Source organism: Heloderma suspectum, chromosome 3 (assembly GCF_057233095.1).
Source record: "Heloderma suspectum isolate Gila_16-S chromosome 3, 16-S_ref, whole genome shotgun sequence".
Lineage (NCBI taxonomy): Eukaryota > Metazoa > Chordata > Lepidosauria > Squamata > Helodermatidae > Heloderma > Heloderma suspectum.
The window spans coordinates 178,360,603-178,388,323 of record NC_139460.1 but is presented as its reverse complement, the minus strand read 5'-3'; the positions used below and the strand labels follow the sequence as shown (position 1 = coordinate 178,388,323).

Below are 27,721 nucleotides of genomic sequence, written 5' to 3'. Positions count from 1 at the left end.
AAGTTTACATCTCTAGTCCTAACCCAGGGATGGAGAATGTGTGGTCTTGTAGGAGCAGCTCCTTCAAGTAGCCAGGTCCCAAATCATTTAGGGCTTTTAAGGTGGTAACTAGCACACCTTGAATTGCACTTGCAAATGAACTGGCAGCCAGTGCAGCTCATATAATAAAGGGGTCACATGCAGGGCCACTCCTCTCATGAGGTGGAGTGGATCCCTTGCCTCAGGCAGCAGATTCGGAAGGGTGGTGGATTGTATGCTGCCCACCCCCACTACCAGGAGGGCCCCCTGCTACTGCCTACCAGAGCCAGGCTGGTAGTGGCTGGTGTGAGGCATAGGGTGGGTGGTTGCTCTGGAGAACCCTGCTTGGCTGCTAACCCCAAAACCAAAGCACCCAAAAGACCGCCTCGGCTTGCCATTTGGATGCCCTGGAAGGGAGAACCAGCAAGCCAGGGAAGGAGTCTTCCCATGCGGAAGCGGGGGTGATAAGGCAGGCTGCAGTCCAATCCAGTGGGTTCCCTGGATCATGATGTGGGTGAGTTCAGTACCACTATGCACACTCGGTCTTTGCAGGGACAGGGCCCTTGGGGTCCGGTCCCACGGACGGTGGTGCAGGGCTGGCCATATGCGACAGCACTAGGCCCATCATCCTCTGCCCTTCCCACCAGCATGCTTGGAGGTGAGGATCCTCAGTGTCTACAATGTGCCGGTAACAGCAGGACAGAGCTCAGGCCTTGGCTGCTGTTCCCTACACATTGGCAAGGGGTGAGGAAATCCCTTATGGGGGCACCTCCATTTTGCTAGGTTATTCCTTTTGACCCTCAGCCAAAGAGAAGATTTGGAAAGGGGAGTTTGTTGATGCTTTCTATTAACCAGAGAAAGGAAAGAGCAAACACATGGACGAGGAGACAACAAAGAGGGAAAATATCAACAGGAACCGGTCCAGCTGGCATGCTCACGTATGTGGTGGTTGTCCAACAGAACTTTCCTGCGGGGAGGTGCTAACCAAGTGTGTAGATATCATGCATAGGGGTTATTTCGAGTTTGTACATCCAACTTGGCTTGAGTGTGACAATGCTGTCAGTATGAGGTCACCCTTTGACCACACCCTCTGCCGGGACAAAAAAGAGCCTTTTGGAGGCCAGACTTTTTACTGGCAGTGGAGTTGCTCTGACGCCTAAGGAGCCCTGGGTTTTGGAGTGATTTCCATAGATTGGTGGTATGGTAAGAAGTAGTCAAGGTATTGGGTTGATGAAGGTATTACTCAGGACCTTACTTTTCCCTATTATTGTGCCAGTCTGGATCTGCTGTCCAATTGCTCAGCCCATTTTTGGTGCAACAATCAGGTCACTGTTCAAATCATTAATACCTTGACCTCTAGGAATCCCAGGATGATGTCCTTAGTCAGGAATTTTGTCACTCATTGTCTCTGCTTCAGTGCCCTTTTCCTTGTGCATCACATGCCCAGACTGGATAATGGCATTGCCAACACCTTACTGCATAACCAGGTGGTCAGGTTTCAGCAGTTGGCCCCTTGGGTCAGTGGCCACCCAGAGATCATGCTGAAGGAGCTTTGAGAGACTGGAGGACTGAAGTGGATTGAACTGCCGTATTATTATATTTATTTATATCCCGCCTTTTTCCCAATACTGGAACCGTAGTGCAGTTCCTGGCTCCTAGTACACAGTCATACTACAGCAAGACAAGTATGGAGCTCCACGAGTTCAGATCAGACAGGGGACTTCCTCAGGAATGGTCTGTAATAATAGAATAGTTAATGGAGTTCTGCATGACCTTGAAACACTGGGGCCTGTCAGTGAACACTATCAGAAGTAAGCTGGCGGGATTGGCCTTTGGGGCTTAACTGAAAGGCGTGGCGGACGGCATCTCAGATTTTGGAATCCAGAGGGTGCTGCAGGAGTGGTTACAGTGTTCTGCTGTGCCCCCTGATCTGTTGCAGCCAATATCTCCACACATGGTCAGGGCTAAAGGGTCTGTTCGTCCACACACAAAGCTCTGTTTTTCACGTGGCAGCCTTTACTGCCTCTTTTGGAGCTTTTGGAGTATGGGAATTAGTGGCAGGCTCCAAACATGACACTTCTCATCGACCCTTGGGGTTCAGGAATGTCTACTTTTGGGGAAGTGACATCCAGAGCAGCCCAGAGAGGCAGGGGTACCACTCTATCCTTATCTGAGGCCCTCGTGGAGAAACCATGTCCAATCAGGCTTTGTGGGTTTACCTTTGAGGGGGGCATGGCAAAGGCTTCTTTTTTTCCATCAGGATGGCAATCCACTTACTAAATAGCAGTTCTGGCTGGTTACTAAAGCTACATTAGGACATATGGGCCTAGGTGACTTTACATTTGGCATCCATTTCTTTCAGATTGGGCAGCCTATGGTTATTAGAAAACCTTGGGTTTTCTAAGAAAAGTATTCAGGCTGTGCAGTGCTGGCTCTCAAAAGCCTTTCATCGATATGTAAGCCCTATTATGGCTTGGTTTTAGACCCATATTTCAGTTATTTACACTTCCTGTTTCACTTTGGCAGCTCGTTGGAGAAACGTCGAGCCAGTGAGGGTTTATGTATTTAATTTACAGCATTTATATACTGCTTCACATCTCAACAGATTCCAGAGTGGTGAACAATAAAAGATAAAATGATAAAAGAAATAAAACACCATACTAAAAATATTTTTAAAAACAAGAGTACCGATAAAAACTGTGGCTGGTCAGTCAAGAAGGCTTCCTGGAATAAAGCTGTTTTCAGGTGGTGCTGGAAACAACACAGTGTCCAGATTCAGATGACTGGGGTGTGTGTAGGGTGGGTATGAAGCCATCCCTGCTGTGCCACGTGCCAGTTTCAGATGATATGCCAACCTGCGCTGCAGTGCGGGTAATTATGTAAATAACGGGCGCACACACAACATGCATGGGGGTGGGGGGAGAAGCCACAACAGCGTCTCTCCCCCCCCCCCAGCGATCATCCAAACACCCCCAGAGTTGGGTTCTTATCTGTGGACACAGTATGTTGTTCTGGGCCAACCACAAGATGTCAAGATCAAGATGTGGAATGCAGCTTGGGCTCAGCCAGTTTGCCAGCATACAGTGCCTGAGCAGGTGCGGCTTACAGTGGAAATACCTCCTCCCTTCTGTCTAGCAAGGAGCTGCTCCTTTCAAAGGTGAGTGTGCAGTGTGAGTGGACAGACAGACAGACAGATGTAACTATCTGTCTTGTCCAGATCATAATTTTTCCACAAAAGCCACAGTTGCTATTTTAATCCTCCTTGCCCAGAACTATAATAGAATGACAGAATGGGAAAGGGCCTTGTAGGCCATCTAATCCAAACCCCTGCTTGAGTGCTATAATGTCCCCCTCAGTCTTCTCTTCTCCAATCTAAACATAGCTTGCTTGCTTTCCTGCTTGCTTTCCTCCCCATACGACTTGTTTTTCACACTGCTGACCATTTTCATTACCCGCCCCCCTTGAACCCACTCTAATTTGTCTAAATCCTTCTTTAGGTGCAGTGCCCAGAACTGGACACAGTACTCCAGTTGAGGTCTGACTAGTGTGAGGTAAAGTAGAACTATTATGTCTACCAGTTGGTTACCCACGAACACAGTTCAAGGAGAAATATCAAATCTAATGAAAGCTTTAACTTAACTAACTGCATTTACTGAAACATTCCAGGTGTTACATTTTTTATCTTACCAAAACTTCCTTAAATGCAATGTTCTTGGTGTAAGTTCCAAGGCGTCCAGTGTAACATCCTTGTTCTGGTCCACTGACAACTTGAATCTTGAGGTTTGCCAATGAGCACAAATGACACATGGCAACGTAGATCCCTTCGTGATTTGTTTACAGGCCGTATGTTACTGGCATATCATTGTCCTTTGGCCTGCACCTGTGTTTATAATGGTGTACAGAGACTTTTAAATGTTATTTTGTTAAATTTAACAGCTAGAGACGTCCTTTCTAAGCAATAACTAAACTTTGGCTCGGTTACTTTTAACTGTTGTTGTTCAGTCGTTAAGTCGTGTCCGAGTCTTCGTGACCCCATGGACCAGAGCACGCCAGGCCTTCCCATCCTCCGCCCTCTCCCGGAGCTTGCTCAAGTCCATATTCATTGCATCGGTGATGCTGTCTAGCCATCTCATCCTCTGCCGTCCCCTTCTCCTTTTGCCTTCAATCTTTCCCAGCATCAGGGTCTTTTCCAGTGACTTTTCTCTTCGCATTAGGTGGCCAAAATATTTGAGCTTCAGCTTCAGTATCTGTCTGAACTACTTCTGGTAGTTCTCGGTTCACATACTGCTGAAGCCTAGCTTGTAGGATTTTGAGCATAACCTTGCTGGCATGTGAAATGAGCGCAATTGTAGGTGTCTCTTAAACCCTTCGTGATTTGTTTACAGGCCGTATGTTACTGGCATATCATTGTACTATGGACTGCACCTCTGTTTATAAAGGTGTACAGAGACTTTTTTTGTGTTCAGATTCCATTTTGCTCCAGTTTGCAATTAATTATGTTTAATTATACCTGACATTTTTTGATATTAAAAATAAAAGTTTATAGTACATTACAGAAGACAGACAATTCTTTTTTTTTTTTAAGAAGCTTTATGGACATAAATTCCCAGCTTTGAATAATAGTGAAAAGCGTTGTTATTCATGGAATCTGTGTGTCAAGAGCTTTCCAATGAAGTGTGTTTCATGAGAATCGGTCAATGGGAGGGCAATCAAAAAGGGATGACCAAGGAACTCCTGACTTTGTATTATATATATAAGGTAGTTCTATTAATGCAGCCTAAAATTGCATTAGCCTTTTTTGCCATCACATCACACTGCTGACTTATGTTCAACTTATAATTGACTACAATCCCCCATCATATTCTGATGAGGATGATGATTGCCTTTCTCTGTTCCTGTGGCACCTCACCCATTCTCCAGGATCCCTCAAAGATAATAGATTCTGAGGGCACATCAGCAAGTCCCTTTAGTCCCCAGGATGCAATTCTTCTGGTCCTGAAGACTTAAACCTATTTATGGCATTTCCTGACCATCAACTGCAATCCTGACCTGACCCCTTACTATTCATGCTACGCATGTGTGGTTGCACACAATTCTCCTTTGGGGAGATGGAGGCAAAAAAAAAGAGTTGAGTAGTTCTGCCTTCTGTGTCATACAGTAGCAGCCAATTCACCTGGCTGCAAGAGGGAGAGATAAGTCAGCCCAGCCTACTTGTTGGCTCTGTTGGGATCAACCACCATCTGGTTCCTCTTCTCCCAGAACTGTCTCCCTTAGTAGTCCTTTCACTTGGTCATGAACATCATGAAGAATTAATGGCTGATTATTATTTTCTCTCCTCATCCCTTTTCCTTTTGGATTATGTCTATTAGACTGTTATGTGTTATTTTATTTTCATACAGTGCTAGAAACCATTTATGTGCTTTATAAACAGCAAATAGCAAAATCCCCCTTCTATGCAACTTCTAAAGGCCCAGAAGTCCTATCAGGATCTAGTCCTCAAGCACCCATAGCTCCCTGCCCCACAGAACTCTGTCTTCCAAACCTCCATGATCTTTTTATGTCTCCTTGGCTCCTCCCATCTTTGTTCCCATCACACATTGTTTCCTGAGGTTCCTGCTTTTCAGACTACTGCCTGATTTGCATATTTGCCCCACTTCCTTTAGCCACGTGTCTCAAAAGTGCTACTGCTTAACCGATAAAGCTCTTTCTTATACTTGTGTATTCCAGCTGAAGAATCAGGCCCATCCTATCTCTTTGCCACCACCTCTAGTATCCCTATTTCCTTCCCCCTAACCAGCGCCCCATGACAGGGAGCTGAGCTGAATTTCACATATTGAATTGAACAAACCAACCAAATCTTTGTTTGTGAGTCTTTAGTCATCCTTGGAAAACCACTGTGGTATATTGAAAATACCACATATTGAATTTTCTTATTGGCTAGTACTGATTCCTTACAGAATTGCTAGGCAACAACTCTGCAAGATCTCTCATAAGCACCTGTAATCCCATGCATGTGATTCTTTTTTTAAAAAAAACTTTCTTCTTTGGCCCTAAGCAACAGCAGTAAGATCAAACTGGCTTTTACCGGCTCATAGTATTTTCTTTAGCCAAGGCAATTAGCAAGGAGCTGGTTTTTCACAACTAAATCGCAGTATGTGAGAAATAACCCATAATGGTATTAACCCTTTGGAAGCAGGTAATCTGTCTAATTAGAACTGCATTTATACACATACTTTATCACAGACATTGAATATCTTATTTTCATTCAATAATTGCCAGAATTATTACTATTATTCAGTTTTTAAGATACACCCCCCTATTCCTCACAATACAAAGGAAGAGCTCACCACAGATGCCTTTTTGTGCAGGGGATCTCTTGCACTCCTTGTGCCCTGGGCAGTTGTCCAGACCAAAGCTGCATGTGTGAGATGCAAATGCCACTTCCATCAAGGCAGGCACCTCTCCCTAGGACCTCTCCACTCTCCAGGATACTCAGACTTCCCTTTGATATATGTGTAGTTGGGAGTTTGGGGTTGTTTGTCCCACGGTGCATCACTTTCCACATACTTATATTCAGGGGTGTTGCTAGGCCTGGGCCCATGGGACCCCAGACCTGAATCTATTTACCTTGGGGCCCAGAGCCCTAAATGTCTATTGGTGCCAATGGAAGTTGTCTTGAGTTCTAGAAGCAGCCAAGGGCATGGAAAAAACGGAGTACCCATATGTGATCTTCCCCAGGCTTCCTGTTTTTGCAGGAAGACTGGGGGTGGGGGAGAGGGGGCTGCAGGTGGACAGGCTAGTTAACTGTGTTGGCCCTGCGGTGGGAAAAAAGAAGACAGGAAACCTCCAGGTCCACGGGAAAAGACTTATTAAGGCCCAACACATTTCAGAATAAACCCTTCTTCGGTGGCATCACAGATGGAAGCAATATGAAGCTATAATACATATGAACTTGGTGGTAGACATTCACACTCAAATGTTTATCAGCTCTGAGGCACACAGAAATTAGTTGCAAGAACAAATAGACATGGAAATGTGAAGATTTCTGTGGTCCCAGTAGAGAGAAAGGAAGGGGCCAAGTTATGGCCAAGTTATGGCCAACTGAAATAGACCAGAGGGAAGCCATAGTGAGGCCCAGCAAAGGTTGGGCCTGGGTATCTTCACTGTGGAGTTTTTGAATGTGTACATGACCACCCCCACCCTCTCCGAAAAATGCAAGATCTTCAAAGTTCTGAAAAGCAGTTTGCCTAACCAGCAAAAGTTTCTATATGTGAACAAGCCAAATAGGGTATGTCACCATTCTCCAGGCAGGCCAGCCAACGGTTTAAGAACTTGTGGTTAAACTATACTTCCTTTTTGGTCAACAAGCATTCTGCACATGATCAGGGGGCTGTGTAACCCATTTCCTAATAAAAAGCTAGTGGTGTCTAGCATGCAGGAGGGAGTTGATTTCACTGCACAGAGAGTGAACTCTCCACGCTGCAGCATTTTCTATCAAATAACAGTGTGTTGTACCTGAAAGTGTCTTCGAAAGTGCCAGGAGACAGGACACAAAAGAGTTTGCAGAACTGAACTGAGAAATGTTAGGGGTGGTAATCGATCACAGATATAATAATCTACGGCTGTGCTAAGAAGAATCTCATTTTAGTACCGCTGGCTTATAACTATTTAATAATTGTTGAGGGAGTGAAGAGATGTAATTATTGGGCAAAGTTTGGGGATATAACTAAAACATTGGACTATGGGTTGACTAAATTTATTGAATTATAGTCTTAGTGTGTTTAAGTGCCTGTTCATATGTATTTTTAAAAATAAATAAATTGCCTTTAGAGTATGTTTTAGAGTAAAAAAATGTTTTTAGAGTATATTATTTTCTTTTTTCCTTTTTCCTAATTTAAACCTTTCCTTTTTTTAGTCTATATTAAATATAGAACATACACCGAGACATTTTCCTTTCTTCTTCTCCTCCTCCTCCTCCTCTGATTAATCTATTATGAGGGGCAGGAAGAGACGTAGCTCTTCAACTGATCCAGCTTCCCAACTGTGCCCCAAGCAGAGTAAAATTGATGGGCTTTTGTCTTATAAATCAGCCCAGCAGAATGAATTGGCCTTTACAGTTCCAGTGGCAAATTGATTTTCAGTTCTTTTCTTATTAATAATAATGATTCAACAATTAAGGCTAAAGACATCATATATCCATTCCACCTAAAAAAAGTTAACTCCTTTGTGCCTGTGCTCTGATGCTTCCTGCTTAGAACTTGTGTGCAACAGTGCCTTTTGGTGGCTGCCATGACATAGGACATTTATTCTAAACTTGGAGATACAGGGTAAAATCCAACATATGTCCTACTTAGAGGAGACCCATTGAAATGAATGGGATTTCAGTTAGTCATGACTGAGTCCCATTCATTTTAGTGGGTCTACTCAAGTAGGACTTACATTGGATTTTACCTGTAGTGAGTACCTTAAATAATTTAAGGTGCAATCCTATGCATGTTTAGACAGAAAAAATTCCTACAACTCCCAGAATTCCCCAGGCAGCATGGGTCAGCATGGCTGGCTGGGGAATGTTAGGAATTGTAGGGCTTTCTTCTGTCAAAACATGCACAGAATTGCATCCCTAGTTTTTGTTGTTTCTAGTAAAAATCCCATTTCTGGGAATCAAGCCAACCATAACCATCCTTCAGCTCAGGCTGCAAAGAAGGTTATCTTGTCAGGTGATTCCTCACAATTTAAACCCCTTGTAGGTCCTACCACTATAGGGGGTGCAACCCACCAAAGTTACTGAATATTGCCTGACTTTACAAGCTTATCAGGTTGCTCTAAATATTCTTCTGTAATCATAGTATACCTTGTTGGCACTCAGTAACAAGAGCCAAACATTATTTAAGGCAGCTCCTGGGGATCAGATTTGCTGACCTCAAGGCAGTTGAATTATTATCATCCTCATATGATATTAGGGTACTTAGTTTTAACAAATAAGATATCCCTATTATTTTAATCCCCAGTAGCAATGTATGGCTGTGAGAGCTGGACTATAAGGAAGGCTGAGCGCCAAAGAATTGATGCTTTCGAACTATGGTGCTGGAAAAGGCTCTTGCGAGTCCCCTGGCCTGCAAGGAGGTCAAATCAGTCAGTCCTAAAGGAAATCAACCCTGGCTGCTCATTGGAAGGACAGATACTGAAGCTGAAGCGCAAATATTTTGGCTACCTAATGAGAAAACTCACTGGAAAAGGCCCTGATGCTGGGAAAGATTGAAGGCAAAAGGAGAAGGGGGCGGCAGAGGATGAGATGGCTAGATAGCATCACCAATGCAATGGATATGGACTTGACCATGCTCCGGGAGAGAGCGGAGGACAGGAAGGCCTGGCGTGCTATGGTCCATGGGGTCACAAAGACTAGGACATGACTTAACGACTGAACAACAACAAATTATTTTAATTAGGAAAAGGGTATTGCTTAACTCATTTTGTATTTTCCTGATGAGAGTTCTTAAATATCTTTCTCTCAAGCCTCTTCTTTCTGTTAGGAGTTCCTCTGGCACCATAAGGGGTTCTGCTATTACTAATGAAGTTAGATGGGATAGAACTGAGCAAATAAAAAATTATGTTCCCCCCCTTTGCAGCAACCACAGATTTTCATGCCATAAAACCTGCATTTTTTCAAAGTCCTTTTGTGATGGATTTTCCACTTACTGCAACTTGCCTGCATTTTGGGACTCAGTGTGTCCTAAGGTTGTGGTGCTACTCTGGGGGGAGTAGGAGTGGCTTCAGCGCTGCAAGGAGGAGTGGGATGTTGTGTCAGCTATGGGTGGACCCAACAGGAATGGAAGGAGTTATCCTTCCTGTTGGCTCTCCGCTGACGGGGGCGGGGATGCTTGCTAATGAGTACCTTCACATGATCACCCCTTTGAATAAAAGAATGCGACATGGTTCTCTGTCTGTTTTCTTTGCCTCAAGGAACAGCTAGCTGGCATGGATAACTGCTCAGAAGTAAATCACATTCTCTTTAATGAGGCTTACTCCTGAGAAAGTCAGCACATTGCTGACTTGTTTTTTAAAATCTCCCCTTCTGTGAAGGTACACATATTCACACAAGATTAATGGCCTCAAGGAACAAGTAGCTGAAAACAGCTCAGATAAACATGTCTACTCAGAAGTAAATCACATTGACTGCAATTGCACTTTCTCAGCACAGGAGAGGTGGTGGATTGGGCATTGCTTTGCCTTTTGTTTTAAATTTCTGCTTATCTACTGCAGCAGACCTGCATACAAGTTGAATGACCTTTAAAAAAAACAAAAACATCCCCAGTTGAGGAGGGGGGAGAGAGAAGATCTTGTTGTCTTTCCCTGCAGTCTCCTAATCCCCCTCCCCAACACACACGCACACTGCCCTGAGAGTTTTGGTTGGATGATGCTGGAGCTGGCAGCAGCTTCCCACTGAGGGGCTGATCTCTCGGCAAGCCCTAGGCTGGATAGCCGAGGTTAGTAGCGGCCAACAGGAGCTGCTTATACTGTTGTTGATGGGTGCCATTTCTAAGGTATTCCGTGGTGCTTTGGGGCTTGAAATGGGCTGGAGGGAGGGAGAGGGAAGGACAGAAATAATGCGGTTTCTCCTGCTGTTTGCCTGGTGACAGCGGTTTTTCCCAAGGCATATGCCACATTAGTTGGCAACATGTGCCACGGGAGGAGCAAATCTGAAATGAAAATCTGGTTTTAAACGGAATCATCTCAGAAAGCATCTCTGTGCAGATGAGGCCTTAGTGAACAGATAATGCTTAATGGGTATATTGCCACTTCTTTGGCAGCAACTCAACCAGCAGCTAGGGAAAGGTGTAAAGCAGGGCTACTTTGTCTGATTTCTGCTGCTGTCAATGTGGAAGTAGTTACATTCTCTGGCTGCAGAACTATGGCTATAACAACCCTGATAAAGAACAGTTATTTTCAGTTATTGCTCTTTAACATTTATCTTCCCCCATCTAGATGTCGTTCTGAGAAAGAAACCCAGTGGGAAGAGCTAGAGCAATATATTACTCAAGATGAGGCAATGTTCCCAACTACTTATGTTCTTATGGCATGATGATATCTTATAAGCAGAATCTAGACATCATCAAGGAATTGAGCATAATATGGGGCAGTCCTCCCACAGAAGACATTCCAAGGATGCCATAATCAATTATGCTGGTGTAAGCCTGCCTCTTTTAACTAGCCATAATAATAAAGCTATCCTAAATGGAAGCATGCAAGGTGAGCTGATCGGAGAGTTTACTTTTAGCTCTGTGTTAGGAAGCGGTGTTGTAGATTATATTCTGGTCTCTTGGTCACTTAGGGAGCGTGTCCAAGTATTCTGTATTGACAGCCATACTGAAAGTGATCATTATCCATTAGTTACACTCATTAACTTTTCTTTCAATTTTTTCTGCCTCTCACACCCTCATTGTTGGATTCTTGTTTGTTGTCTTGTGGTAAAAGGACAAAATGGACAAACAGGACTGAAGGCAAGTTTGCCTCTTTTCTAGACTCTCCTGTCTTTTTTCAGTTGTATCAAAGTATAGTAGCTTCTACCAATGGGGAAAAACTGCTGTGCTATTATGACATACTTATTCTCAACGTCCAGAAGGTTTTAGGCAAACATTCTAGGAGCAAGAGCTGGTTTGACCATGACTGTCTTGCATAACCAAATTAGTCAGTTATATCTCACCTACCAAAAGGAGGGAGCCAAATCCTACCTCAGGTGTATTATGATCAGAAACAGAAATATAAAGCAGTTATTTGCCAAAAGAAAAGAGTAGCTGAGAGACAAAAATGGAACCTGCTTATCCATGCTATCTTAACAAAGGACTCTATCATTCTGGTGGATTGTTACTAGGGTCTTGATGGAATATCAGGAACCCCCTGCCTGCTGTATTCCTTCTCAGGTCTGGGAAAGTAATTTCTCTGCTATTTGTCATGACCAATTTCTTCTTGCATAATATTCAACCTTCCTCTAATGCTCCGGAGTGGCAACCTGTGACCTCTGGTGAAAGTCTTGATCTGATTGCCCAACTCAAATCTGGCAATCCCATGCACTTTTCTACATGAAACATTTATCGTGTACTCATCATTCCCTACTCACAGTTTTTAATGGGTTCTTTAGATGACGTTATGACCTTCCAGTTTCGCTTCTGTGTCTAACCAGCACTTTCAGTGATTTTTTTTAGAGCAGGGAAAATGCAGCATTTAATTGTGAAAGCAAAAGAAAGTGTCATTTTAATCAGGAAGGAACACTGGAGAAATTAAATGCCACTGATTGGCTACCTAAGACTTGTAACTCCTTGCCCCTGATTAGGTGCTTTCCTTGTATATTTGTGCTATTCCACTACACCACAATGCCACCTAGAGGTTATGTTACAAAAAAGCAGGAAAAGAAAAGCTGCTTGTGTGGTGCTCAGATCTGTGAGGAAACTGAAAGTAGGCAGAGTGGATTAACAGCTGGTTAATAACCTCATGTAGGAAAGCTCCATACCCCCAGATATGTTAAAAACTAATCCTGAATTGCGGGCTCCCTTACTTTCAACCCTCTTCACTCTTATTAGTAGTTGGGAAACTCTATGCCAGTTTTCTAAAATACAAGCTTCTGTCCTTGGTTGAGGATAACAGAATTATCAGGGAAGAGCAGATTGGGTTTAGAGCTGGTCGCTCAAGTCTAGAACATTGCTGCGTATTAACACAGCTGGCAGAAAAATATACTTCCGTTTCTGGCAGGAAGCTTTTTTCTGCCTTTATTGACCTTAAGTCAGCTTTTGACCTGGTCCCATGGGAATTATTGTGGTCAAAATTCAAGAAAAGTCTTATAGACAAATGTTCATTCTTTCTTATTAGATATCTATACAATCAAACCTCCAGCCAAATTAGATTTGGGCAGCAGGGACAAGTTTGAAATCTAATTACTGTTACTAGGGGTGTTAGATAAGGCTGTAGGTTGGCCCCTTTACTCTTCACTCTATTCTTAAATGATCTGACTCCTCAGCTCTATGATGTTAAGTCTCATGCCCCTACACTATCTATTGTAAGAATTCTCCTATTGTTATACTCTGGTGATGCAGTGTTGCTTTCACTGTCTAGAATATGTTTAAATTGTTTATTAGCTGCCTTGGGGGCTTATTGCTCCAAGAACAGTCTGGTTATTAATTACAATAAATCTAAGGTCTTTGTGTTACCAAAGACCAAAAGTGATGTAAGTGGACCCTAACTGGCAACAGTACAGAGCAAGTCCTTCATACAAGATATTTTGGTATACAAATGCAGAGCACTTGGTCTTGGTCTGAACAACGGGAGCAGGCAATTAATTCAGCAAACTGTAGCCGACAGGCCATTTCAAGGTTTTTCTTTAAGCAAGGTAGTTGCTTCATACCTTCTGCTATCCAAATGTATAAAGCTAAGTCCTTGGCCCAACTTACCTTCAGTATCCCAGTTTGGATTTCTGGGTTCAGCTGTCAGGTGTAAAGAATTCAATCTAGCTTCCTTAGGAAGATTCTGGGTTTACCTCTTGTGTGAAGAATGCAGCTATTTATTTGGAATTGGGTATCTTATCAGTTGAATTCCAGGCTTAGATAAATACACTGACATGTGCTTTTTTCTGCAGCTCCTGCTAATTATATTCATCTACTGTTTTCTGACTCCTTTGTTAGTCAGTGGATGAGGGAGATGGAGAAGAGGATTTTTAGGTTGGGTCTTTCTCCTTAGATTTTGGGCAATTATGGCTTAAAGAAGGCACACATCTCTGTCATGCAGAGATTAGAGGATTTAGATCTTCAGTGTCCTACCTGGAGGAAGATTCATCTGAAAAGAAGAGGAGCGGGAGAGCCAGCAAATGGGCCCCAGCCAGAGCTAAGCAGGGAACAGGAGGCCTTGGCTGACAGTCCTCCCCTGGAAACATTGCAGGAGCAACCTGGCCCCTCTCGAGCAGTTCCTGAATTTCCCCAAATGCTGGAAGCAGAACCTGAGTTGATCCATCCCTCTGAACGGCATAGAAACAGATGCGAACTGCAAAAGAACAAAAGCAAGTCACAGCGTGGGGCCTCCCTTAAAAGCAACACGCTGACTTAATTAGCCAGCTGTGCTGATTAAACCACCGGCTATAAATTCAACCCTGCAGACACCAACTCTCTGCTGCAAGCAACAGCGCCTTAACCTCAGCTTTGGCATTCCAAGATACCAGATCAGACAAACTCCTAGACCTTCAGCTACCCATCTGGACAATGCTTTTGGCCACCCCCCTGACTGGCCTTGATGCTTGATAAAATGGACACTGGTGAACTGACCTTTGGACTGCTTTGACCTCACCTCTGCCTGTGCCTACAAAACCTCCTCGGAATGTGTGTGTATGACTTCAGACTGAAGGGGCTGCTGTTCAGTCGCTGCCCTGGGACTACCTGCGCCTTGCCCAAGGCCCTTGCCTGTGTTGAAATAGGACACAGTGTCTGAAAGCTGCAGCTGATAAATCCTGTTCCCCATTACCTCTAAGCAATTCTCTAAAATATGGAATTGTTAGAGAGTTTCGTATCTGCATACACTGAATGTTTCTAGATACAGGAGAACATTCATGCTCATTCTTTTCAACATGTTGCCCTCTGCACTGTTAAGTGAGTGATTCAGTAAGACCCTGATTAACAAACGTCTGTGTCTGTGCAGAAAGGGTGCAATAGAGTCTGTTGATCATGTACTCCTGTACTATAATCTGTATAGAGACTGCAGATAGACGGTGATTCTCCCCTTATTAAGAACTCTCCTGGGATGATTGTTGGAAGAGCTGGTGATGTTTTGTTTGAAGGATGACTCCTCCTATATCACTGAGAAGGTTGCCAGTTTTTTTCTTATTTCAGTACAAATTATGGAAAAATTAGTTGGCCCCATTTGAAAATGTATTGTTTTTATCTAATTGCTCTTAATCAGTTATAACTGCATTTTGCATAAAAATGTGTATTCGTCTGTGACCGCAATAAACCATTCATTAGTCAATCAGTTTTATCAACAAGGACTGAGACAACCAAATTATCATTTTGGAAGTTCTTACTGAAATATGAAAGTATGATAAAATATAACCAGAAGCTCAAAAAATAAAAGATTAAAAGAATAATTTTATGCAAGGGGTAAAAACCCTGACTATGAAATAGGAACACCCTCCCCCAAAATTGATTTATAGAGGTTTTCTACACAAGGCTGTTAACTGCTGTATCTACTTTCGGTTTCATTGCAGAACTGAGATCTGAGCTCCACACAAAGAGCTTTTCCTTTCCTGCTTTTCCGCTACATAACCTCTGAGTGGAGCTGTGCTATAATAGCGGAATAGTGCAAATACACAAGTAGATACAGTGCTTTCAGAAATAATACCCCATTCTAATAAAACCTGGGAAAGTGCTCTGAAAAAACAAACGAAACTGGAGGATCACAATGTCATCTAAAAAAACTGTAAACAACCATGAGTAAGGAATCATGAGGGCACAATAAATGCCTCATGTAGAAAAGCTCAAAAAGGTTCATGAGATAGGCTGGAAGAACATATCTTCAGTATGCTAATATCTAAATGGTATTCATTTAAGAAAATGATAATAATCCATATAAAGAGGTGGGGAGAGAAATAGCAATGCTAGCTCCTGGGAGAGAGAGGGAAACAGCAAGGCTAGAAAGGGAAAGAAGAGTGCCCTAACATTTTCCAAGGTTTTTCTTAAACCCATTTTTTGGAAGGGGGCGGGAAGGGGAGAGCATTTGGGGCACCACTGGAGGTCCCCATGGGTGCCATGGCACCTATGGGTGCCATATTGGGGACCCGTGGTATATATGGATGAGGAACTTGCATATTCAACTTTTACGGGTGCATACTAAAGCAACTTGACATATGCCCAGTATCTAAATATTTTCCTGAAAATTATTTTTATTATTTGCTACCACAGGAAAAATATATATTCTGTTGATATTTTATTGTTGAGACATAGTTGCTTTGTAATTCTGGAGTAAGGAATCCATCTTCTCTCTTAACATTAAGGTGTTGGCGGACTGACTGGTGGGGCATTGTTGTACCTTACCAGTGTCCTTAACAATCAGGTGAAAAGGCCTGGATGATCTCCAAACTTAAAGTTCTTACAACTCTATCGAGGAGAGTCTCCATTGTATAAGAACATTTCAAACACCCCATAGCAACCAGTTAAATTCCAATACACTATGCTAAGGAAGTTTTTACAAGTAATACTAAGGAAACAAACCCCTCTGGAATGTTTCAAGTGAGATGCATTTTAAAATCAAATGTACTTTTTAGCAATTGTAGATTTTATATTTGAATTACTGGTGTGCAAATTGCAAAAGCCAATTCGAGCATCACGTATGAAAATAAAGTCTTGTAACACAGTAGCTCTTGGCAATATTGAGCCTTCTTCATAAGACCAACCATTTGATTACTTGGACGCTGTCCTTAACCCTTGACCTCACCGGCTTCTACTCCCAGTATTTGGAAACCCGAGTTTTCTTTGCAGTGGTAATTAATGTAGTCTTAAACATGTGCATACAACTCGTAACTTCTTCCTACTAAAAAGTACAGGGAATACTATGCTGAGCACAGAACTGACATAACTTTTCCCCATATTGTTTTTCCCCATCCCATGTGAACAAATGTAGATAGTGTAAGGAACTGTCCTGTGAGCTCAGCTAACCTTTTCTACATTGAACCATCTGCCACACAGGTCCTATGCAACTGCAGTGAAACCCCTGGGTTTATGTGATGCCTATTGCGAAGTAGGCAGTCGGGCATATTCCGAGTTTGTGAGGTACATCTGCAAAGTATTTGGCATGAACTGAGAATACAAGCTGGGGGGAGGATTGGCAATAGACAACATGCTGTCTTTCTTGCAACTTGCCTCCTTCATTTATCTTCTCACTGTTGAACCCCACAGTTTCACAGGACACAGTTGGCAACATTCATGCGTGGGAATAGTGACCAACACTCCTGGAAATGTGTTAAGACATATACTTAACTGGACTAATACTTCATAGAAAACTTTAACATTTCTTCTGTGGCTAACACTCCAGTTTAATTGTTGAATTAAAGTGTCAAACAATGGAAAGTAATACAAGAAATGCAGTAAATCTCCTTATATATTTATTTGGTATATATGCCATGACTCTGTAGGAGCAGAGAAAAAGTACAGAATGTTGTATCAAGTGGAGGTTTCAGCTTCCTGAGATTTCAGTTTTCTTCTTCTTTTAAAGCAAGGGCATAACCTTTCCCCTGCAAGACATGTTTCTTCCCTTCCTGGTGTGTAGACACCAGAGTTCATGCAAATATTGTGACTGTGTGTTTCTACAGATAATAGTGTGTGGGGGGGTAGCATTGGAGAATTGATACAGGCATGAAAAAGGCTAACTACTCCATGTCATAGCCCTGATCCAAATCAGACCCTTCGTGGCTGCTTTTCAAAGAAAGAAACGTCAGAAAATCCTATCACAGTTCTCACATGTAATGTGTATATTGGCCCTCACTGGGAGAACTCAAGGGTTTAAGTTAGCATAATTATCCCAGTTTTACCAATGAGAAACTTGGTAAACTGAGAAGGACAGAATTTGCTCGAGGCAGCCCCTGCAAGCCTGAAAGAAAATATGGACTTTAGAACACAGTATGCTAATTGTTAATTGGCACTGAAATTAATCGAATTAGGGCACAATCCTATTGGGATAGGCGGCCGCCTCTAAACTCGGAGGCGACCACCTATCCAATGTAGGGCAGGAGAAGCATGGAGAGGATCGTCCCTCTGTGCTTCAGCTGCCCTGCATTTAGGTGAAAGGAAAAGGTTATGTTTGACATCTGAATGAGGTGAGGCGGTGCAAGTTCTGGTTCAGTGCCTAGACTCACTGATGGGCTGGATGAGGGCCAATAAATTGAGGCTGAATCCTGGCAAGATGAAAGCCCAGTTCGTGAGTGATTCCCAAGTCTGGAAGATAGTCTTATTGCCTGTTCTGGATGGGTTTGCGCTCTCTCTCAAAGATCATGTTTGTATACTGGGGGTAGTCCTGGGCCCTGTTTCCATGACAACCGAAGGAGAAGGGAGGAGTGGCTCACCCGCATTTTTGAAGGAGCCGCTTTGGTCCCGGCAGGGCTCCACAGGGGTGTACATTGCACCATTCTAAGTGGCTTCACATAACTTACTTCCAGGTGGGGTGGTGGTGGAGTGAATGTCATCTGAGTGGCAGGGGCAGCTCAGCCAATAAGAGAGGCTTCCCCCACCTCCAGGCTCTGTAAGGAAGGTGTGAAGTAGTTATTTCCCCTTGTGTGCATTTGTAAGACAAGCCTCCCAACGAGCCCCAAGCCTCATTGAACACAATGGCCATTACTTCTGAATAGACACACATATGCTTGTGCTAGGGAAGGGGGGGGAGAACACAGGGATGAGAAACCAGCCCCCTTTCTTACCAAACTGATACTGCGCAGCATCTCTGTAACGAAGCTGTGAATTAGTTACTTCCTAAGGCAGTAAAGCAAACAGTGGAGAATTGGAGCCTTGAGATCGCGCTTAACCGCACTTAGGGAATTGGGCTTTAAACTGTGCCATTTCAAATAAGGGGGATCTCTCTAAGTACTGATGCGAGCATTCAGAGGGCAAGCCTCATTTACCAGTGGGAGTTACTTCTGAGGAGACACTAATTGGTTTGTGCAGGGATGGGAAACAAACAAGAAAGACCCCTTGACTGGGGTCACGGTGAAAGGCACACCCCAGGGCAGGGCTAGCATACCCCAGGTCAATGCGGGGGTTGGGGTACACAGCAACTATACCAGGGAGAACCTGATTTGAGGCAAATATTTGGACTTTAAGCAGTCTCAGGAAATCCGGTTTTTCCCTGATAAGCTCCGGGGTGGCTGCTGGATGGCCATGACTTCATGTATCCCTAACGACCTCAACACACAGCCAGCTTGAAGTAAATCACTGCAGGAAACACCCCCCAGGATCCATCTTTGTTTCTGGAGGCCAAAGTGGTGACAGCAACTCAGAATGCCTTCTACCAGCTTCGACCAGTACACAGTGGTACAGGCACTAGTAATCTCAAGACTGGATGACTGCAACATGCTCTGTGTGGGACTGACCTGGAAGCTGCAGCTAGTGCAGAATGCAGCAGCTTGTTGGGTGCTGAGGGGAACTGCACTGGCTGCTTATTTGCTATTGGGCCAAGTTTAAGGTTTGTTGCTGGTGTATAATGCCCTAGACAACTTGGGACCAAGATATTTGAGAGAGCGCCTTCTCCCTTACCAGGCTGTCCTGACACTGACCTGTAGTCTGTTTGGAATCCAGTCAGATCCCTTGGTGTATTGGCTCCCTCTCTATGAAACTCTCTGCCTATTGACACCAGTCAGGCACCAATATGGTTTTGTTTCTGGCACCTGCTGAAGAAATTTGTATTTAAACAAGGCTTCCCTTACTGACAAGGCACAGTTTTATTGGTATAATTTGATTTTAAATATTTTAATTCTGTATTTTGATTATTTTCCTTCCTTTTTATTGTTCCCTACTTGGTAATTTTACTGGATATAGAGCAGTATATGAAGCCTGTAAATAAATAAAAATGAATATGTTGGGTATTTGGATGAAAAGCTAGAGAGATTGTGAGGGCCTTAACAGAGACGGTGAAATTGAATTTTAGCTCTCAGTCATAAAAAGATTCAGCTATGCAGAAACATGCTGCCTTAAATGTGAAGGCTTCATTGAGCTACGTGCCATTTAGAGAATAGCTATTGATGGATATATTTATGGAGCACAGGTCTAATATGTTTTAAAAACCATCTAAGCAACTGTCAATCACCACATTTTGTGATTCTGAATTCCATATGTCAGTTATATTTTGCATGAAGGAAAACTTCCTTTTGCTGTCCTGAACCTACCACAAATCAAATTAACGGGAAGACCCCTAATTCTAGTATTAAAAGTCAGAAAAGTTTGTTAATGTCTGCTATGGCCACCAGTTCATAATTTCTGGTCAGTTTTCTATTCTGTTCTATTTCTAGTCAGTTGAATTTGATAGCATTGTGGATACTGTTTCTAAGTGTTCTGACAATACTTGCATCTTGTGCCATATCAGGCAGTTTAGGATTAAATCCAGGGTTGTCTCCCCTCTTGTCAATTCCATTGACTATTGTTCTAAGGCACAAACATTTACCAGAGGTATGGGTGGGGGTGGGGGTACAATGGCCAGACCTAATGGGACCTCACAAGTTCGGAGAGGGAGACTTCCTGCCCTCCCTAAGTCCCAAGGTCATACTTTGGGTAAGTGTGAGTAACCCATTCTTCCCCCATTTGATAAGGTTAGAGCAATGGGCATCTGGGGCTCTTTAGCATTTGTTGAGTACCAGCAATGTACCAACTTCATTTATAATGTCCTGTGGTGATTAAAGTGGCAAGAAGAGCAGAAACAGGATGCTGCTGAAAGCCAGTATTCATGACCCTACATGGAAGCAGCCTTAGGGAGATGCTCACTCTCCACAGACTTAAGCAAATATGTCATCTAAGGGGACAGGGCAGACCTTTCTAGGCATACTGCCACAGCAATCCTAACCGCAGTCTGATTTCCGGGACCTGCCAGATTACCGCTCTTGAGTCCTGGCTTGTCATCCAATGCTGACTGATACGTGGAGCATGCTTTTAGTCTAAGACAGTACTGCGAATTCAAACTCCAATGGCTATTTTGTTCCAACTATGCTAAGTTTACTATCTTTAACACAATTTTCTAGCAGGCCAACAAATAAAAAAACATAGATGCAGCCTACATCAATAGAGTGAGATATAATACATTCTGCAATTGTACTGTCTAGAAATATAAAGGACATGTGCATCACACAATCTCTGGCAGTATGTTGGTCAAACCATCAGCTTGTGAGAAGCACTAAGTACTTGTGTAAGTAGGGCACCCAAAGCCATCAGAAAAGATGTGTATGGGTGCTTTGAAAGACTCCAGCAAAAAGCACAGTTGGGCCAGTTCCTGGAGACATTTTTTAGCAAAAGTCTAAGAAAACAAAACTTGACAGAAGCTCAAATACATCCAACATGACAAACAAGGTTCTTGGTTTTGAAGGGTAGGAACTTCTGGATCAGCTTAATGACCAATGGAGGAAAGTCAACCTAGTCCTACATTCCAGAAGTTGGAAATGAAGAGGGCGAAGAATCATCAGGCCACATACTGGAAAGCTGTATAAAGCAGATGAAAAATCCAGTGATGTTAGCAGAACACATTTGGATTACATAACTGATAAGCATGACCTGAACACCCTTTATGAAAATCTGTCCACTCTGTATGGTCCAAATCATGTGCTTCACCCCCAGCTTTATTGCAGATGGTAATCTGCTGCTTATAGACAAAAAGGATAGCCTTTCTCAATGGGCAGAACAATTTGATAGCCTTCCGAATTGTCAATAATGAGAACTCCATTTTCCTTTTGAGATTTAGGTGCCTGTGAGGAAGCCCCATTTCGTGAGGAGGGGCCGGCACACACTTGGTAAACCACCTGTGTGCATTATCACATGTTGTTCTAGTCTCCAGACCCTTCAAGGCCAGAGTGGAACTCTTGCCAAATTAGAATGAATGATTTCAGCTGGCTGTGGTGAGAGCTTTTCACACACACACCCTGAAAGCCGAGGAAGTTATTCAGCCAGCCAGTGATTGGCTAAGGGGGGTTCACCTCTGAAGAAATTATTCAGCCAGCTATGGACTGGCTAAGGAGGCTCACCTCACATTTGTCAAGGATGTGGGAACGAGTATAAAGCAAGGGGGGCTGCTCCTGCCCTTTGTCTTCAGTCTTCATGTGCTAACTTGCTTTCAGGTTTGTGAGCTTTTCGATCCCAGACTGGGCCCTGGCCTATTGGAAGACCTGTACGAAGTTAGCACATAAGATTGGCTTAGGTATTGCTTTGTTATTTTTGCCTGCAGCATTGTTCCAAAGGTTTCTCTGGTATTCTCAAATTTTCTCTGATATTTGTATATCTTTTCACCCCTTTCCCTATGTAAATAAACGTAATCTCTACCTTTAGAGCTGTGTGTGCTTTCTTCCAGGTAAACCTCAGTATTAAATTCAGAGCCTTTCTGCTTGGCTTTGTTACTGTATAGATTTAGGCCTAGAGATTGAAATAGAGGGTGCTGACTTGGCCCCTTATTTCTGAAGCTCTAGGAGGGTCTTGTAAGGTCTGAGAGTCCCCTGGTTCAGGCTGAGGGGGACATTAAGGGGTAGTGGCAGACCACTAGGTAATTGTTTGCCCACTGTCTATACTGCAGGGAGTTTGGGCAACCCTCTCTACTCCCTTCACTATCAACCTATCATGGTCAATGAAATCATCAGTTCACTCCCACAGGACCTTATAGCAGAAAAAAAAAATGCACAGGTCATCCTTAATAGTTACATGTTCCATTCAGTCAATTCCATATCCAGAATGGAGGCTCTGTGCTGGTCATGGCACAGTGGGTAAGATTTTTGTAATGCAATAAAAAAAAAAAAACCAGATCAGAAGAACAACCTATGTCGTATTTGTGGACATGACAACAAGCCTTAATCACAGTGAATTGTGAAGGCCTGTGGAAACCTCTCTACAGATTTGTCTATCCGAAGGAGATTACTTTTTCTTCATTCATCAAATTCCTGGCATCAAGAGAATGCTTGCTGGGGACTATCTTCATTGGGTCGGACATGGGATCCACGTGGAGGCCACCCATATGCCTAACTTGGTGCTCTAGAGTCAGCATGGGCGCTTGTTCCAAAGGCCAGCCTAAATAAAATACTCTGAAGACCAGCCTCAGAACATGTGGGAGACATACATACTCACTGTAGCAGAGAGATGTGCGTGGCGAAGTCTGTCATAAGAACATTTCTGTGTTTGAGAAGCAGTGTATGTACCCCTTACAGGAGAAAGGAGCATGTTGTAAAGCCAGTCACACTATCTGTAAAACTTCTAACCTTGGTTGCCAGTCAAATTTACTTCTCTTGCAAGAAACCATATAAATTAAGGCTGTAAACCTATGCACACTTACTATGCACACCCATTGAACATAGTACGATATGCACACAACTGCACTGTGAGTAAAGATTTCATTTGATAATGGCTGTAGCCATCATAGTGGGAGTGGGAGAGTTAGTTGCTTGGGGCAAGGCTGGTGTTGGTGTGGGCCACTTCACACATAAACCTTTTTTTTAGATATACACCAAGATGCTTTGTGTCTACCTAAAAATGTAAACACATGCATATCTCAACAATACATTCATTGGGGAGCTGTGAATGTTCCCTCAGTGATGATAAAGTCTGAAATGGTATAATTCCCCACTGCTTTTTGGGCATGTTACCTTCTTCCCATAATTATACTATGGAAAATTTTGTTTCTGTATTGCATCCTATTCCTTATTTCACACCTAAAATAATATCACCTCCAATATGACTTACTCTGTCCATTCTACAGGTTTATATTGAGACAACTGTGTTCCATTGTTTCCCATTGTTCAACCAGGTTTCTGATATGCCCACTGTTTTCTGACATTCTGTTTTAGTTCCAGGCACTCGTAATTCACCACTCTTTGATTTTAGGCTATTACCATTAGTGTAAAAACACTCTATATGGTATCCCTTTTGTGTATAATATCTCATGTGACCCATTAGTCTCTTTGATTTGCTAATCAAAGCTTCCTTGTCCCACAATTTCTTTGTAACATCCATAGCAGAGGCTTTTGCATTTCCTTGTGAGGAGATACATGTGCGCCTCAATGCATGTATGGCTTGCGCACCTTCCCAAGTGCCAGCCTCCAGTTCAGACATTACATGGAAAACACAGACAGAGAAACCATGAGTGTTGCTTCCTCCCCACTTTCTGAAAGACTTAAAACCACTTCCAGGGACAATGAAAATGTGCTTTTTCTGACATAGGGCATCTCTACGCCAGCCTAAAATCCTGCATTTAAAATGGGGCTTTCCGCTTCCGTTTTAAATGCAGGATCACAACCCCCTTTTTCATGCGCTTCCTTCCCCCCCACCCCCTTCCCCCTCCTTCTCCCCGTATCTGAGTCTTCCATTATCTTTCATTGATCTCGCTCCTCTCCTTGCCGCTATTCCTCTTTTCATGGAGGAAACTGAAGTGGTACACAACGGGGTAGTTTGATAGCTCATTACCTGCGATCTATTTAAAAATGGAACAAAGGGCATTTAGTGCAGGAGATGCCTTGGATGATCACGGCGTAAAGAGCCCGCAAACTTCTGTGAAGGAGCAATCTCAACTGCAGGATAAAAACTCCGTGTGAAGAAGCCCATGGTGCAGCCCTCTTGTGGGCCAAAACCAGCTCAGAATACTCATAGAAGACTGCTTATCTGAAAACAGTTCCGCATAAAAACCTCCCTACATGTGAAAGATTACATCATCCATTCTGTATTTTTGATTTGAGAGGGCCATGCTACATCAAAAGCAGCATATTTGACTCAGCTCTTAGCTACAACAGTTTAAAGATAGTGAAGTGAAGATATAACTAGATAAACAAGAGGGAAATGTTACCTGCCTGCATTGGACTGAATTGTTTTTTTTTCTAATGTTCAGCAGAAGCAGGATAAGCAATATTCCAAAACCTGCATTATTTTCAAAAGCTTGCTTCCCTAGGCAAACTTACTAGTGTTATCATACAGTTATATTTAAATCATGTGTTTCTGTGGTGGACATGTCATGTGGTGGGGCTTTTCACATAGCCATGAAAGTGGAAAACTACAGTGGTACAAGAATAAGAACCAGCCACATACTTAAAGTGCCTCAATAAAAAATAATAATATTCATTTTAGATTATGTATTACCTTCATTCCTTCACTGCCCAATCAATTAGGCTACATAGTATTATTAATTCTCCAGAAACCATTTAGTGCAGTGACAACAAAGGAAAAAAAAATTAAAAGGCACAAGCAGTTATTTTCTTTCACTTTTTTCCTAATACTTTATAATATTATTCTGTGTTATGCAGTTCAATGAAATCACTGAAAACAGCTAGAAAATATTATACCAATTTCTGTACACTATACACCTCTATCCTACACCATCCCACAATACACATTTTAGCTTCAGGAGAAATGTACAGCATAGAAATTTTTAAAAAATACATTCCACATCCACACACACTCAGTTCCACTAGGTACATTCTGTAAATCAAATTCAATCATATTACTGATCAATTTATTTTATTGCTGGGACACAGTTTGATGCTGCCATTTTAGGCATGGCACTGTCTGAGGCAGGAAGAATACCAGCACTGACAAGGCATTAAGTAGTTAAAAAAGAGAACGTTTGGACTTTTGTGACCTATTCTTACTTAGTTGATATCTTATTATTTGCATGGAGACTGTAATGGTTCTTTTTCTGTACTAGGAATAGGGTTATGATATGAGTGGAATTTCTCTTCCATAAAGGGCGCCCCCTCCTGGATTAGGATGAAGAAGAAGCTGGGCTCTCAGAAAGCACAGTGAATAGGGTTGCAGCCTCCTCCAACATGGGTTAGATGAGGAATATTGAGCGCCCTGTTAATCCTCATGTTGACCCTTGCATCATTTTCTACAAGAATTTCTGCAGAAGCAAAGACTGCCTCCATGTCAAAGAACAAAGTTCCAACTCTTGCTGTCAAGCTGCTGAATTTTAGGAACACCAACTTGCAATTCAAGGCATTTGGTTTGGCCACCACCAAAGCTCTTGAGCACTGTACATGGATGCTTCTACCTGATGAAAAGGTCACGCCCTCTTTTACTTGAGTTCATCCCTCACCTCATTTGTGAAATGTTACCCCTCCAACATCTTGCCTAACTTCTATCATATCACATTCCTTTTTTTAATGAGGAAATGTTAAATGGGATTTCCCTTTAATAAGCTGAATCCTTCAACCCATCCAATACAAAGTGCAACCAGAAATGTTCTTAGCATTTCTGCTATATCACATTTAAAAACTCTCGCTTTCCCTCAAGATATACTTCATGCAAAGTTGCTATTCTTGAAATCAGTTATAGAATTGGTATTTCAAGCCAGAAGAAGCTATAACCTTGATTATTTTAGTGGCAGGTACTGTACAGACACACGCCAAATCTGTGTTGCATTGCTGTTTGCATTGTAGTGTACAATTCACAAATCTGACATCATTGAAGCAGCAGTTCCTTTTTATGGCAAGCTCTCTATATTTATTCCTCTAGCAACTGATTAAAATAGTATCTTTTCTTTCCTTGCCACCTTCAGCCAAACTCACAACTTCAGTCTTTTGCATATTGCTTTTCTGAAGCATTTAGTTTTGGTGCACATATTAGCATACAGGTGTGTTGCCATAGAAACAGAAGCCTCCATTTTGCCTCTGTGAAACCAGTCAGCAAAAGCTAGAGCTTGAATAAAGAAAGCAAAAAAGAATAAACAAAATTTTACATGAAGGTAACATTAAATCAAAAGGAATTCTACTGCATATAGAGATGTCTGGCACAGGACTGCAGGTTATATATACATCAGCGCAGATGATATTTCAGTACTTTACATATGTTACACTGGGCTCAGGGTTCATATTTGCTGGCTTAGGAAGAAAATGAGGATAAAAGAACAAGTCATAGTTATTGGATGCACCAAGATTCTTTCAGGCCGTTGGCAGAATGAGGTACATCAAAAAGTGCAATATCAGAGCCTACTTGGCAGTGCCATGTGTTTGAATGCATGCAAACACTTCCTCTTCATGCATTATAGCAAGCAGGTTTTTTTCACATTTTCTTTCAGTATTATTAACCAATAATACATGTCACGGTAGCATGAATGCATACTTGTCCATGAAATACTGAGAAATGCATTCAAGTAAAACATCTGCACTTAGCTGTATCATGAAGTCTCACTACATTTTTTTTTTATATTTCAGGGGGGAATACTATTTACAACACACACCAGACAAGCAGTATTGTTACATACTGAACATTTCTGTGCTTATGTAGGTAACCTGGGTAAGATGGGGAGAGGAAGGGTGTGTGTGTGTGTGTGTGTGTGTGTCCATCCTGACCTCCTTGGCCGCTTAACAAATGTATGCCTCAAGGACAGCCAGCAGTACCTCCAGCATTAGCACCATCACTCTACAAGCATGTCAGAAAGGAAGGACCCTTCATTAGTACAAGGAGTCTGTACAAAGCAAATGAACAAAATGAAATGAAGAAGCACAAAAATAAAATGAAATCTGCAAATAAACAATGACAGAAACTCCCACAAAACCCGCAAGGAAGATTTTGGGGAGGAACAAAATTAATTGGGGGCTTTTTTATTCTTCACGCAGCTGCAGGCAGTAGCGGTGATAGCGAAGCTGGAAAAACATTCGCTCTAGAATAGAATGCGTCATCCCAGGCAGAGTGTAGTGTTCAACAACACCCACATGCTTGAATCCTAAAGACTCATACAATTTGTGGGCTGCCACTTTCACTGCTGTGGTTCCCAGTACAACAGATGAATAGTTATTGACCATGGCAAACTCCAGCACCTTGCGACCCAGAGCTTTGGCGATCCCTTTACCACGGTATTTTGAGTCAACAGACATGCGATGCAGCTCCACTGTGTTGTCTTCCTCATTGCCTCTTGCTGCTACGATGCCCACTACATTGCCATTCAGTACTGCAACCCAGAAGCAGGAACCTGCAGGTACAAAGCAACATGAGAATCTGAAAAAAATAAAACTCATCTT

At 42.7% G+C, this 27,721-nt stretch overlaps 1 protein-coding gene across 1 annotated transcript in view; it reads right to left on the bottom strand.

Moving 5' to 3' along the window:
• Positions 1 to 24,888: 24,888 nt before the first annotated feature.
• ASPNAT (aspartate N-acetyltransferase) overlaps positions 24,889 to 27,721 on the bottom strand; it is an 81,637-nt gene continuing 78,804 nt past the window's right edge. Inside the window, exon 3 of the mRNA XM_084845043.1 lies at positions 24,889 to 27,672. Coding sequence (XP_084701169.1) covers positions 27,305 to 27,672 — 368 coding nt within the window. The 3' untranslated portion in view covers positions 24,889 to 27,304. The remainder of the gene's footprint in view (positions 27,673 to 27,721) is intronic.